This window comes from Phytophthora cinnamomi, assembly GCF_018691715.1.
Source record: "Phytophthora cinnamomi strain GKB4 chromosome Unknown Contig131, whole genome shotgun sequence".
Taxonomy (NCBI): Eukaryota; Oomycota; class Peronosporomycetes; order Peronosporales; family Peronosporaceae; genus Phytophthora; species Phytophthora cinnamomi.
The window spans coordinates 139,886-155,586 of NW_027151064.1; the positions used below are offsets into that span (position 1 = coordinate 139,886).

Here is a 15,701-nt window from a genome sequence, read left to right on the forward strand (position 1 = left end):
GTAGTGGTTGTTGTTGTTGTAGCGGCGCTGGCTCCGAGACCGTCGACGTGAGTATCCTGAGCACGGCCGACAGTGATGCCACGACTGTGGGGGACGCGGCCAAAAGCGTTGAGCTCCAACACTGGCAACTCGAACGTAGATAGCTAGTACTCGCGGTCGCGCACGTGCTTGGGCTGCCGGAACGTGCTGCTGTCCTCGGACGAGTGTGCCGTGGACCCGAGCTGGCTCCTGCGTGAGCATGAGCCAGTACGAGAGCTTCCTGGTCACCGCTACTACTACACGACGCTGCTCCCCGTCCGGCCAGTACTCGGTCTGCGCAACGTGCTCGCAACGGTGGAACGCCACCTTCGTAGACGCTGTGTCATTTCCTGCGACTTGTACGTGCTCCGGGTTGACAACAGTCAACACGAGATGATGTTACGAGTCATCGCAACGTTGGCATCCGAAGTCACAGGTTGAGGGGCTCCTGCCGGTCACGCGACATCTCTAACAGCCTACGTATCAGCCTGTGTATCAACCTTCAGGCCCCCATCGGCATTAGCGTGCCCGCTAGCGGCAAGCGTGTTTCAGCACGTATCGTCCGAATCATCGTAGTCGTCGTCTTAATGTCCAAGCGCAACAATGTGCGGGCGCGTAGCGTACGAAGTCCATAATACCCGAGTCGAAACTTAGAACAATGGAACGTGACCATGCACACGAACGGTGTACTTGTACTACAGACGGTAGTCTTAGCAGTAGCACGTCATGAGCGGGCTCCGACACCGCAGTACTGCCATTTGCCATCGCCGACTGCACACGTAAGGTGTCGACACCTGGGTTCGCTAATGCATGCCTCACGTCGAAGCTGCCAGCACCTGTGTCTGCCTTTGCCTGTTGCGTAGTGAATGTCCCGCCGACAGGCATTCACGTCGGCCTGACACACTAAGTGTCACCTCGACCGGTCATTTCCCATCCTACTGAAATATCAAGGTCTGTTCATAAACCTGATCAGTTCTGTATATGATCACATTGAGAGCTAACCGGCGGATCACGTGCCACTGCTCGATGAGCTTTGTATTGGACGAAGTTAGTAGTCGCGTCCTCTGTTTGGAAGTCGATGTCGACTGGATCACTGCGCTGCTTCGACTCCTGGGGAGTATGGAGTATGTTGTCAACGTGCTCGATGGCGCGTCAATTACACAGGAGGGAGTACTGGGCAATTCAAGCGAAATGTAAGAAGACGGGGGGGGGGTTCTAGAGCTTGAAGTACAATAGTTCTGGAGCATAATGGCCTTGATATCAATTACGTTGCAGAGCCATGCTAGACCGACACAAACAATAACCACAGCGGAAAGCATCGTCATTAAAACAATCTATCCTCGCTTTCAGAATTCCACTACAGCCACGACATCATCTGGCGCCTTGTTTCCCAGTTTGCCTATCAGCGCAGCGATTGTCGAGGCAACCTCGTGAAGGCATTGGAGGATAAGCGCAGAAAATTCGTGCACTTTTGCCTTTGGGACGTTAAAATGTAGCGGTACGACACGCGCATACTTCTGGACCATCGTCAAGGGGCCATCTGAAACACCTCTGAGCTCTGAAGAGACCACACACCACCCCGTCTCTTCCATGTGGAGACCTGCGAATTCCCCCTCACCTTCCATGAGGCCACGCCACACCATTACAGTGCGGGTTTGCTCAGTGTATCGTTTCCCATCAAAGTGTGTTGTAAACGTCACGTCTTCTCCGTGCTCTCGTGGACAAATGATGCGAAACTGGACCACAAATTCATTTTCACAGCCTGCGGACGCGTTGAGAAGCCGTCGCTCCGTTTGGCGGTGAGGCAACTATATACCTCCCCAGGCAATTTCACAGACACTTTGGTAGCCAAAAAGCAGATGCTGCACATCGGCGATCTCGAAGTACTCGACGTCACCATTGTCCTTCATCACGGAGTTGAATCCGCCCAGCGGAGCTACGCTCGACGCACACGAATGGAAAATTCGATCCGTTTCTCGATAGACGTTCGTCAACTCTCCCAAGTAAGCCTCGATCAGCATCGCGTCGCTGGAGTAAAACAGCGCCTCCGCCTGCGTCAGCGATAGCAACTCCTCAACGTCACCCCGTTTCCCCCGACGCATCCGTCTCGAGATCATGTCTTGAAGATCGACAATCAGCGCCGCCTGGTCCGCTACCGCGCCTTGGAATTGGTTTTGCCACGCTTCAGCAACAATACGATTTCGCTTCTCCTTCATAGCAATGATTCTCCACGTTGAGACTGATCGCCTGAGAGGCAAGGCCAGCAGCTAGTTGGATCCCTGTTGCTTCATGTGAGCTTCCAGCCGCTTAGTCAGAGTCACCACTTCTTGTTTCAGTCGTTCACGCTCCGATTTCTGCCGGTTGGGGTAGCGCTCGCGTCGTTCCGTTCCGGATAGTGGCAGCTTCTTCTTGGTGAACGCCGCGAGTAGCTCTTCAGCATCTCGGAGCAAGAGTTCGTCGCCTACGTCCTCGAAGGCCAATAGGTTGGAGCTGTCTGAAGACAACTGCGCGTTGGGAACTTCGAAACATGACGGGGTTTCCATTCTCTTGACTGGAGATACAATATTGAATTGTGAGCACAGTGAAAACATGTATGATGTGAAAGGCGGCTCTGTACATGGTGCCACCCAATCGTTGACTAGTCACGCCTTTGTCTATGCGGGAAGACCGGCTATCCCAGTTGTTTTTATCGTGCATTGCAACGTACAGTGAGGTACTAGTAAATGCCAAATGCTGACACTATTCCGGAAACAGTCCCAAATTCTGCGCCAAATGACGCATTCAAAACATTTCTGGGCATATCAGTAACAGCTCAGCCACGGTATTGCGCGCCAAGCGGCTACAAAGGTAACAAAAGCAGCGAAGTGTTTGCCACCGGTGGAAATGTCCGCGCCAACAGGGTCATGCGCACGATGCAAGAGCAGTACCAGGGCCCCGCAGTAAGAGGACCGCGCGCCTGCTGCACGAGGAGAACTGGGATATCGCGTCCATGACGTCAGTGTCCTCCTAGACTGCAGGCTCATTTACGCAGCGATCGCCACAACGCCGCTCCTGCTGCTCCTCGTGCAGCAGGTGCATGCTCCGCTTGTGATGCGGGGCCCTTACAGTGTAAGAACACCTGGCTGTTGTCTGGTTGAAGCTACCCACTAAAACTAGTGCTGTCGACGTCACCTGTTTTAACGTCAGCTGACGTCGAGCCGCTTCGACGTCTGATAGATGCTAAGTTAGTAGACTTAACACCCCCATAACACCTCCCATTTCAGGCGATTTCATTGGTCAAAACATCAGGAAGAACACGTACCACGTCGTCGGTACAAACATATTTGGCATGTGCCATATCCAACATCTTCGTAGCTGCCACATTTACAACCAGGGAGCACTCTTTTCGCCTCGCTTTCAAGAGCAAGGAGCGGCTGCATACCCTCTCAAATAGGGCTGAGCACCGCTCATTAAGCACCTAACAAGATCCGAGCGCTTCTGGTCATGGCTGGTTTGGCTGTGTCAAATCACCTCCCAATGGTGCTTAGTTAGCGTCGATTGCAGGGCTTTCAGTTCAATCTGCCTAGAGAAACTGCAGAGTCATTCGCCGACTTCGCCACGCCCTTCCATATCAAGACCTACCGCAGTTAAGTATTTAAAGATGGACGACAATCGGCGCGAAGCTGGGGGCTGCTTCGCTACACCTCCACCTACGCGGCGAGGGATACCGCAAGCGCCAAGGGCAAGGAGGTCCAGCGGCACTGATCGACGGCATCACGATCTTCACCAGGTGCAAGATCGACCATCAGCCCTGTTGCTCCTGTGTCAACAATGGTTGTGCCGCCAGAGAACCAAGCATGAGACTCAACTGGTGGGTAGTAGGCGGCATGCCCAGTTTTTTGCCACGCGGGCCTTCACGGCCCGTCAATATAGAAAGTTAATGAATGACCTTTACGCCCAACGAGCGTAGCATCGGCTGCCACAGGTTCTTGCGCGTGACCAATTTGAGATCTGCGTGGCGTCGATGGGTGCCAGTGCCTCCTCCTCCTACTGGATCCGTACGGGTGGGCAAAGTGCTGTCCACGGGCTAAACCACCCAGGCCTTGAGCACGTTCTTGACCTCCATTTTCATTGCGTGCATTTCTTGCGTCTCTGCGCAGTCGTCTCTTCCTGTCGGTGCTGCTGCAGTGGTGCCATCTCCTCGTCCTCCGTGCTGTTGACAGCTGGTGTGGTGCTCGTACGAGGCGCAGCGGAACAACGCACCCCACAGCGGCGCTGAGCCGAGGCAGGTCAGCCACTAGTATTAATAAGCCACGTCAATGCCACTGACTGCCGCAAATTGACTTTACTCTATTTACTGAAATAGCCTCTGACCGAGGTGTTATCCGATCGTTATGAAATGACGTCAACAGGGGTTTAACACCTAGTTAACGTTATCTCCGGTAACACCCCGATAACCCTCGACGTCGACAGCACTAACTAAAACAAGCACTTATGATTGAGCAGCTCTTGCTGCTGCTGACGCCTAGATCTCGATAATTGTGGACCTAGCATCCTGTGAGTACTGTAAATCATTACACCCTCCTTTTCCATAAGCCTGCGAATCAATCCTGCCCGTGCGGGAGTAAAGTTATGTACTTCATGGCTGCACTTGGTACTTGTAGACCTTTTCACGCCGCTAATATGCCATGGTTCCTACAAAACCTGAGGCTTCGTATGGACCACTACGCTTACGCTGCGCTTCTTCCCATTCATGAAATTCTTGCGAGTTTCTAATGTGTGTCGCCATGGTTTCCGTGATTGTCGAGCGCCGAAGTGCCTGATAAAAGTGTGCATGTGCATCATCCAGCATCCCACGCATCGCTAGACACACCGCGACGTTGTTGTGTACAGAACTGTTCTCGGCGTTGTCTTTCAGGAGTGCAAAATAACCGTCACAAGCGCGGTCGTTGTCACCAAGAGCCACGAGAAGATGTAGCCGATAAAGTTCTGACTTCAGTGTACCGCGTGGCGAAAATTGATAAGCCAGAGTCCATAATTGTCGGCATTCGATATTGTCAGATCCGCATCGTCCGACACGGAGACGATATTCGGCCCGTTGGCCGTAGATTTTCCAATCACTCGGGTCCGTCCTAAATCGCACAAAGAATTTATTAGAGCAGAATGGCGACTAGTTCATTACTATAGCACAACGTACCGAAGGGAATACTCATAAAGCGAATCTTCATTTCGCCAATGACTCAAAAGACTCGTTGAAATCGAAAGCAGCGTTCCACTCAGTAATAGTCATATCGCCCACCAATACGCTTTGCTTGTGCGAATGAGCGAGGCATCCGAGATGTTTGCCTGCTGCTTTGAGTATCGAGCACTTCTTGGCGCTTTCCGTTCTGGTGCATCCCATGCTGGCGCTGCCAGTCGTCGATTTTCATTTGGAGTGTTATTTCCTCGGAGCAGCAAATGCGCAACTGCATATCCAGCGTAGGCACAGCACTAATTGTAGTCAGGTAAGCGTATCGATCCGCACCACCGGTGACAATACCATGGCGAATCAAACCAGACACCGGCAGAAGCATACATCCAAAGAAAACAAGTGCGAGCACGTGCTTCGAAGCGTGCGGTTCCATAACTTCCATAACGCCGAAACTAGCACGACTAGCGTGATCATCGCCGGTAGGATACACTCCGGGTTCACTATACTGAGATCGCCCGGGTGTATTTGGTAGTGTGGTCGCAATTTTGAAGGCCAAAGCAGACACCGCAGCAGCCACATTGGTGCCGCAAGTGCTTTAAGCATGCAATCCGCGAGGGAAGCGAAACCACGTCTGGAACCCATCCTTCCGAATTCGAAATGGCCATGATAGAGACAAATGCAAACAAAATCGCGACCGTCGACGATCTCCTGACAACGTACGAAATCAGCTGCCCTGCGTTGAGCTGGTTTTGTTGCGGTGAGAGTTGCAGCAACACCCAAGCGTCAACTAGAACGAATCCCGTGGGCAACATCAAGCTTGGACTTTTTGACAATAACGCACACATCTACAGCCCTACAAACCGGCAGACGAGAAGTCAGCCATTCAAGTATTTGTATCTTGGAAAGAAAGGGTTGCTTTACCTGCAGAAATTAGAGTGCTTGGCGTGGAATCTCTGAGTAGCACTCTTTGCATCGCGCCCGAATCACCCGTCAAACTGTCACCATTGTCACCTCCAACTAGCTGCTCCAGATTGTAGTAGATTTTCCGTACGTGAACGAGAAGCGCCCAATAGCTGAAAAGTGCTGCGAGCGTGTAAGGCTCTGCAGAAGGCCAACCCACAACCTCGACGTGAACGGGGTGGACTATGAACGTCGTCGCACTCATGCAGCAGGCATGCAAGTGGAGACTGCTCCTCTCTTTTCTCTTCTGCAGCTCCAGCCCCGTTCTACCTCCTGGTCCTTGCAAATCCGACATCAGGTAGTCGATATCCAGCACCGCCGCCGACACCTTCGTCAAGACGAAACCCGCCGCAAAGCGTACAACAACCGACACGAGTCGAACCCACCACGCGTCCAGCCCCACCGCTTTCACTATTGCAAGCTTGAGCATCCACCCCAGCGGCTCGTACACATTGAGTTGCACCATTGTGAACATGGCGTAGAGCGTCTCCAGACTCAGCGTGTCACGCAGTGCGTGGTTGTCCAGGAAGTTGGTGCGATCGTCCCAGATGTACACAAAATCCTAGTCGCCCGAATTGCTCGTCGACAGCAGCGGCCACGTGTAGATCAGTAGAACGTGGCAACGCGTTCCTCTAGAGACAGTAGCATGATCGTGCCCTCGCGAAAGATTTTGGATACTTTGTTGCGATTGGACGAGATTTTTAGATACTCTACTGGTATTGGACAAGGGTTGATTTGATAGGGGTAGGGATATTTTTAAACAAATTTTTAGAAAATCCTGTAGTATATAGCAGTATTCTTGTAGTAATTGAGTAGGACAGACTTCGCAGACCTCCAGGGCGACTCATCAGGGATAGACGACCTCAGAACACGCCTTGACTTTCGTTGTGCATTGCAATAACGTGTACTGCATCGCCGATGTCATTATAGGATTCCCACATATGTCATAGTGCGCAGTGTGCCAACGCGATAGGGTTTGGGTGGACACGAAAAACTGACATCGACATCAGCTGGTATCACTGATCTCTCTCATCAACGCAATATGGTTAGGGTGGACACGTTACACTGAAACCGACACCTGCTGGTCTCGCCAGTCTTATTCATCAGCGCGGTACGGTTAGGGTAAACATGATAAACTGACACCGACACAGCTGGTCTCATTAGTCTTATTCATCAGTGCGATAAGGTTAGGGTAGACACGATAAACTGACACCGACACATGACACGAATAACACAACCACGCCCCAAAGCGTACATTCTCCTCTGGGATCGTGGATATAAAATATAGGGGAAATTTTATGAACTAATTCCAAAATACATCCGTAGAGAACTCTAATCACCATAATAGAAGGCTGCGTGCACCAAACGTACCTTGTGATAAAACTCGTATAACAAGCACACAGATCGAGTGCACTCCACTGTACTACTTCTACATTCCCTTTGGTAAGATGGCTCACAGCCTTATATATTTCACACGAACTTATTATCGCTGTGTTTAGTGTTGTCTTGATATTGCTGACAGTAAAATTTACTTTGGTTGGCTAATACCAAGTGCACTTTATGATATATGTGAGAATAACGACGTCGGCGATGCGGTACATGTTCATGCACAATGAAAGTCATGGCGTGTTCTGAAGTGTCTATCCTGATGAGTCCCCCTGGAGGTCTCCCAAGTCTGCTCTACTCAATTGCTACAATAATACTGCAGTATACTACAGGACTTGAGAATAAATTGTGTTTTAAAAAAAATTACGACATCAATTATGGGGTAGATGAGTTGCTTTAGGTGCCGGTATGCAGCTGGATAGCTGAAGAGTGTGACTAAACATTACGCCTGACTGGCGCTTTGTTTACTCTCGGACAAGCCGCAACCACACGACGAGGATCACGAGTAAGCTGTGTCACCTTGAGCAAAGCTGATCATGAAGACATCATGGCCCATTCACTCCCCACACGTTATACCTGTCACTCCGACATTAACCGAGAATGAGCGACGCCGTCTTCAGTTCCAAGGGCCTGCTACTCACACTGCAACAAAAAGAATTCCTAATGCCCTCCGACACGACTTATCCGTGGTGGGGGCCGTCTCCCACCGTATTTTCGTGCCCCCAAGAAGCCCAAGGCCCATCTAAGCCACTAGGGGAAACTCTCGTGCTCGAGGAAGGCGACAAAAACGCGCTTTTGGTCGCCCTGGACGGCGGTGAGTCGATCAACCCGAGTTTTGCCCTGCTATCGAAAGTGGGGGATCGGCATCGAGTGGGTCGGACTTTTGAAGTCGTACCTGCTAAGAAGGCCAGCCCAGTCGACTCGGACGAAGCCCTCAAATTGATGGTGCGACGCGCCAAAGCAACCAAGCGGCGCAATCGACACCGCCAGCGCGTGAAAGAAGAGTGGCAGTCGTTGAGGCTGCAGAAAACTCTTTTGAGTGCAGAACTCGAAGGGCTGCTGGTAAAACGCTCTCAAGGCAACAACATCAAGAGGCAGGCATGGAAAGAGATGGTGTCGAAGGAACTCGCCGCGCGATCGCAAGCTGAAGCACAGCAGCGTCAGATTCGAATGGAAATCGAACGCCGTGCTGCTGTCATACACACGCTCCAAGATATACTCTACACGCAGCAGTTCCTCAACACCTCAGCACCGCAGGACTGGGGAGTTGACGATATCAAGCTGTACGAGAATTTCGAGAGCGATTTGGCGGCAGCTTATGCTCAGACCGACGCTATTTTTCACGGATGGGGTGTTAAAGGAGAGATGGACGCTGTTACAAGCTTTTACGATCCCATTCTTCGACGAGATGCTGCCCAGAATCCCACTTACTTCGAGAGTGCATCTGCCTTGACCATACCCGGCAAATACCCGAACGCAGCCAAGGCTATGTTTGATGCCACGCGCCAATTGCATCGTCAGAATCCTCAGCGGAGACTCTACGAGACAGACGAGAATCTTTCCAACACTATTGCCGTCAAGCTCGGCTCGGTCCACCATTGTGAGGAAGGACGAGTGGTCTCTTTGACGATGAGTGTCGTGAAACGCCGCTTTGTTGAATCGGATCGAACGGTTTTTGTTTGGCGCTGCTTTGTCGAAGGTGAAGGAGAGTTTGCTGGTACAGCCTTGGACGAGACGGGCTGGAGTGTGCTTCGACCGACGTCGTCAGACTCAACCGATGTTTGGACATGCGTGCGTTCGGTGCCCATCCACCGAAATAACCAAGCAGCAGTCACAACTACAGATGCGTTTTTCGCGAAAGCTGTGGTACGATCCTCTCAGCCAGATTCACTGAAGCTTGCGCAGCTTATGGCAGAATTGCTTATCGACAGCAAGCGAAATGATCGGTGTGCCACATCCTACCGAATTCAACCGTAGTCGAATAGACGTTGTGGGCTACAATTGAACGTGTCCATCCCATTGCATTGTCAAACGTTTAAGCCTTCTAATGTATCATCAAGCAGAAGTTTCTCGAGTGGTTGGATAACTTCACGCTCCTCCACTTTAATGTCGTACTTCATCATGGACTTAGGTGCCAATGATTTGCCTATACTTGGCCAACTGTATGGTGCATATTCTACCTGGCAAATCCGTTTGGGCCGAATCCTAGACCGTTTGTGTAGTGGGCCTACTTTGGCTCACTACTTTAGCTTACACGTCGCGCTACGTGCATGTGGAAGCGTAGGAGTTTATTAATAATTTGAATTAATTATACTTGAGTCCACAAGTATAATATAAATCAAATAAAACACCAAGTAGCTAGTTTAAGGTAGAATGAGAACTGTATTGCTTGTAAATTGATCTTCCTCTAAAATCTGCTAAAAACTGTTTATCATCTATGAAAGGGTTGGCAGCGGCTGGCTGTCAGAGCCCCGCTAATATGCATGTCTCTGATTGGTGGAAAGATGCTGCTTTCTACCAATAGGATCGTTGGGTATGTGTGGACCACTCATTGTGGTGGTCCACTTCAATGTATCCATTGGTGTGTCTTACACCAATGTGAGGAAGTATCTAAAACCTTTAACAGATATTTATCTGTTAAACCATAAGTGACAAATGTCATGCACAAGTGACAGTTGTCATGCACAAGTGACTGTTGTCACTTGTGTGTGTAACCCCGTTACACCATCCCCCCGTTAAGCTTAGACGTGTCAGTCTCGACACGTCAATTAATACTGCTGGTCAATTGTTTGTGCTGGGGGTTTCCGTGCTCATCCGCAATGAGCACGACCAAGCTGAAGACTACCATTGCAACAGAGTGCAAATCTCTGTTGCTGAGTACCATGCGCGGTAGCGCGAGGTGCGCCGCTACAACGGGGACAGACAACACAGTGTCTGTGTACGATTCTTCGATGTCGACCACATCTATGCGTCGACATCTCTAAACGAATTTCTGTTGCTTGCCGTGATCGGGTAAGCAAACGCCAAAGCACTTCGAGTCCTTCTCGAAGTGAGGCAAGTATTAGCAACTCCACGCTGTTGCGGTGGAGGCTGGTGTCCGTGCGCCGTGCGCACGGTTCGTCCAGGTGGTGGTGCGTATTAGCAACCGCGACCACAACAGCTATACTATATGTATACCACAACGTTTCGTGGTCTCCGTGCTAATTATCTAGCACGCGAGTCGTCAGGCGTTGTAGATTACTACAGCGCTCGCACTACCTTCTTGCTGGTAGTGCGTGTTGGGTTTCGTACTCTTTCACCATGTCCAGAACGTCTTCCATCAGGACGTTCCGTGGTTCCCACGTGTCGTGTTGGGGAGGGAATCCTCTCCAGCGAATGCGAAAACAATCCGGACCTCGGATTGTTTTCCTATGATCAACAATTCGCTGGACGATCCAGCGAATTTCTCCGCGTGCGTCTCGCAGCGGTGGCGGAGGTGGTGGAAACACGCCCCGATGGTCAACGCCATGTTGACCTTCCTCTCGTGTCGCTCCACGACCAGGTGACGGTCGTGGAGTACCTTCAGAGCGCGAAGGTTGCCGCTCTGTACCATCGTGTCCCGGCTGTGGCGGTCTCCCAGACCGCCTTGAACGTGCCGGTCGGGCTGTAGGCCCGACTGTATTAACTGCTCCAGCGCGACTACGCACTGGAGAGGAGGGTTTCCCCTGCCGAGTCTGTCTCTTCGGGTCAGGCGAGTCACTTGGCTCGTGCTGGAGGTATGGCTTTAACCGCCCGACATAAAATGTCGGGTGGAGCCGCATGCTAGACGGTATGTCTAGCGTGTATGCGTTACCGTGGCGTGCCATCACCGTGAATGGCCCGATGAAGCGCGGAGCAAGCTTACTTGCTCCGAAATCCGAAACTGCATGTTTAGGCAGGTTTTGAGTAGATAACAAAACCAATGAATCCACTTTGAATTCATTTGTGTTGCCCCTGCCAATATTATCGGCGTTCAGCTTCTGTTTATCCACAGAAGCTGCAATCGTGTCCTGGACAAACCGAATTACGGCTTGTCTTTTGGTGATGAAACTGATTGCATCCGAGCTGAACTCGTTCAGCTCGCTCTCCGCAAGAGGCCCGGCCTCTGCGTGGTTCTTCGCGGTGTCTGCGCCCTGCGCAGACCCGTGGTCCTTGTTCCTTGTGGAGTCTGTGCAGAGCACAGACTCATTTTCCGTGTTGTGGGGGTCAGCGCCCTGCGCTGACCCTTGGTTCTTCCTGCCAAGGTCTGTGCCCCGCGCAGACCTGGTTGTCTTGTTCCATATTGTCGCGGCTGACACTGTACAGGTGTCTGCGGCTTTTTGCGACTGCTGTGTTGCAGTCGTAGATCCTCCCCCAGTTAAAGTGGGAGCCACAACTCCGAGTAAACTCGGCAGACGTGGATGCCGTATGGCATTCACGTAGAACGGTATATGCCCGGTCGAGGCATGCACCAAGTTGTTGATGGCGAATTCCGCCATCGACAAACACTCGCTCCAGTATTGGAACGAGTGAGCGTAGCTCTTCAGAATGTCGACGAGCACGCGGTTCACGCGCTCGGTTTGGCCGTCCGTCTGCGGATGGTCCGCAGTCGACATTGAAAGCTGGCTTCCAAGAAGTGTAAACACTTCTTGCCACAGGTTCGCTGTGAAGCGTGGGTCTCGGTCCGACACAATGTCGGTCGGCATGCCATGATGTTTGAACACCATGTCGACGAACAGACGGGACGTTTGCTTCGCGGTCACCTCTGCCGGCACCGCAGCAAGATGTACCATCTTGCTGAAGCGGTCGACGAAGACCACAACACCGGTATTCCCCCCGCTATCCGGGGGAAGACCAAAGATGAAGTCCAATGACATCGACTTCCAACACTCCGACGGAGTCGGTAGTGATTGCAATGGAGCCTGCGCAAACGGCGCAGGCTTTACGCGTTGACACACCTCGCAAGCACGGACGTACCTGCGCACCCACTTATACTGGTGGTGCCAGTAGAAGTCACGCGTGAGAAGGACGTATGTCTTGTCACGTCCGAGATGCCCCGCAGACGGGGCATCGTGATACTCGTACATGATCCTGAGGCGCAGGTCATGGTCATTTGGCACGACAACGCGGACCGCGTTGTCGTCGACTGCATTATAAAGAAGCAGTCCGTCGTGCACCCGATAGCGGTGTGCACGCGCACGAAGGTGCTTGGGCAACTTCTGACGAGCCTTGTCAGAAGGTGTTGTGCCATAGGCCAGCAAGAGCTTCGCGTCCGCGTCGTGCGCGAACGCGGTCGTCACGTCGTCCAACAGAGACGATGTGGGTTTGCTCGATCGCATGGCGTCAATGGCATTGACGTCAGCAGCTTCTGCGTAGTCCGGCCGACGTGGTAACGCGTCGGACACTACATTCAATCTTCCGGGTTTGTATTCGACCCGGAAGTTATACTCCGCAAAGAATGAGAGCCATCTCGCCATTCTTTGTGATATGTGTGGCGACTTCACTGCGGTGCGCAGTGATGCATGGTCGGTGTAGACCACAAATGGTCTACTCCCAAGCAAATACACTCGGAACTTTGCGAGTGCATACTTCATGGCAAGGAGTTCCTTGTCATGCACCGGATAGTTGCGCTCAGCTGGCTTCAGCTGACGCGATTGGTAGTAGACGACACGATCACGGCCCTCGTGATCGTGGTGCATCAACGCGCATCCGATCGCGAAATCGGATGCGTCACACACTACGTGAAATGGGTGATCTTGGTCAGCCACTGCCAAGATCGGCGCCTTAGTCAAGCCCCGTTTGACTGCATTGAATGCCTTTTGGCAATCGGTTGTCCAATTCCACACAGCTTCTTTCTTAAGAAGCTGTGACAGCGGGCAGATCTTGCCCGCATAATCCTCCACGTACTTGCACAAGTACGTGGCCAAGCCAAGGAACTGCCTCAGTTCCTTGACACTTGAAGGCGTTGGCCATTCATTGATCACTCTGACCTTGTCCGGGTCAGGGCGAACACCATTCTTCCCTACGAGACACCCGAGGACGGGCATCTCGCTCGCCCTGAAGATACACTTCTTCAGGTCCGCGTAGAGCATATGCTTTCGCATAAGCTCAAGTAGCTTCCAGAGATGCACCCTGTGCATCTCTACGTCGGTATTCCCGTCCACAGCCCGGCTGTGGATGAACACACCATCGAAGTAGCTCGGCGCGAAGTCGCGCACCGAGCGCAACAAGTGCGTCACGCACCTGTTGAAGGTCGCAGGGGCGTTCTTGAGCCCCTGAAGCATTACTAGCTATTCCCAGAGCATGCCGCTTGGCGTGCTCACCGCCGTGAAAGGGATGTCGCTCTCACGCATTCTGATCCGATAGAATCCGTCTGACAACTCGAGAGCACTGTCCCGGCCATCGAATCGATGATAACCTCTTTTCGCGGTATCGGCGTCTGCGCCGGTACCGTCGCATCGTTCCGCTTGTTATACGCATGAACGATGCGTCATCCGCCCTGTGGCTTTTTGACACAGAACGTCGGAGCACTGTGCGGGGACTTCGATTCCCGCACTTGTCCTGCTTTACGACGACTTTCAAAGAAGTCGTCGATTGCTTTTACTTGCTCTCGCGGCAGTGGCCACTGCCGCGTGACACAGTACTTCGTGCCCGGCACGAGATCAATCTCGTGCTGAATGCCCTTATCCTGCGGAAGCTCCGCAGGAATCTCTTCCGGGAGTACGTCTTTGTACTCCCTCAACAATTCGTAATAGGGACTCGACTTCAGCGAGTCCCAGCCTTGTTCCTTGAAGCGCTTTCGCTTCGGCTTCGTACTGAGAGTGTCTTCACTCCCAGTGGTACTTCCCATGACGAGCTGCCTCAGCTCTTCGCTCTCGCTCTCCGTTCTTTCGCTGTTCGAAAGAACGCAGACCTGCTATGCGTCCATCGTGCAAGTCGCTCGTGAAGCGCGTTCAGCTCATGACTAGAAACGAAGTCAACTCCGACGCCTTCGTCCGAGGATTTGCGAGCTCAATTTCACGATACTGGAATCCAGTATCGGTGCGCGTCAAGACGCTTAGCGCCTCGACGTCCGGCGTCCCCACCTCAGTCTGCCCGACAGACAGATCTCGTAGCGTGTTGGTCCCGGACCGAGACTTGCGCAGCGTTCTTCGCATGCGCTGTCTTCTTGTTGTGCGGAGCCGGACTCCGCACAGTTCTTCTTCTGGTCCAGGCCCGGCCGTGGACAGTTGTTCACCGGCAGACCCTGTCCGCGAGCGCGCGGTATCAAGCCCGGCTCGACCGCATGCTTATTCGTCCAGCCCGGCTGCACGGTAATGTGTTCCTTCGCCGACAGACCCTGTCTGCGAGCGCGCGATATCAAGCCCGGCTTGATCGCATGGCGCTTCGTCGTGCAGCCCGGCTGCACGACAGCATACAAATTGCGTCAGTATGGCACGTTTGCAGCCGTCCGCACTGTTTGCAGCGTCAAACCCCGGAGTTGACACGCCTTTGTCACCTCGACGCCAGTTATTGGCGGAGCCCCTCATCACCAGGGGTGCGTTGACTCCCGGAGTCGACGCGTCGTCGTCGACCTGACCTCTTCGGGTCAGGGACTGTCCCATGCGTACTTGAATGTAAGTGTTGGTTCCACGAACCAGCACACCTTTTTCTTCCGACGTCGGCAGCACCGCCGACGTGGATCCCACTTGTGCGGGCTCTCGCGCACCCCCGGGACACTCCGGGACAGCAGCATTAAGCGCTGTCTCAACTGGTGAACCGCGCGCACCTGCTGGTGCGTGCGCTGCGGTAACAGGGCCATCGCTCTCTATTCCGCTGTTGCGGCCAAAGCGCACGAGCGTGCGCTTCTTCCAGTCAATTACCGGATCATGCCGTGCAAGCCACGGCATGCCCATAATAACGTCGAACTTATCGTCCAGGTCCAGGACGATAAAGTGTTCCACAATCACTCGTTGTTTGTAAGAGAAGCGCACATTCACGACGCGCTTCTCGGTCTTCACGATGGCACCTGTTGCCAATCGAACTTCCAGAAGACTTCGAGGTACATTTACCTCCTCGAAGTCAAGACTCGGTAAACTCCGCAGTCGAACAAAGTTGTTCGACGCGCCCGAATCTACCAATGCTCGAAGAGAGTCGCTCGCTCTCTTCGACGTTACCTTCAAGATGACCA

The 15,701-nt window shown here is 52.6% G+C and overlaps 1 protein-coding gene across 1 annotated transcript; it reads right to left on the reverse strand.

The window, feature by feature from the left end:
* Window positions 1-2,285: 2,285 nt before the first annotated feature.
* Window positions 2,286-6,623, reverse strand: IUM83_17618 (Tetratricopeptide-like helical; the record flags this gene model as incomplete). The annotated part of the gene is made up of 2 exons (XM_067942580.1): window positions 2,286-2,569; window positions 6,419-6,623. 2 exons carry the CDS (start codon window positions 6,621-6,623, stop codon window positions 2,286-2,288), a joined length of 489 nt encoding a protein of 162 aa, XP_067779966.1.
* Between the last annotated feature and the right edge of the window lie 9,078 nt (window positions 6,624-15,701).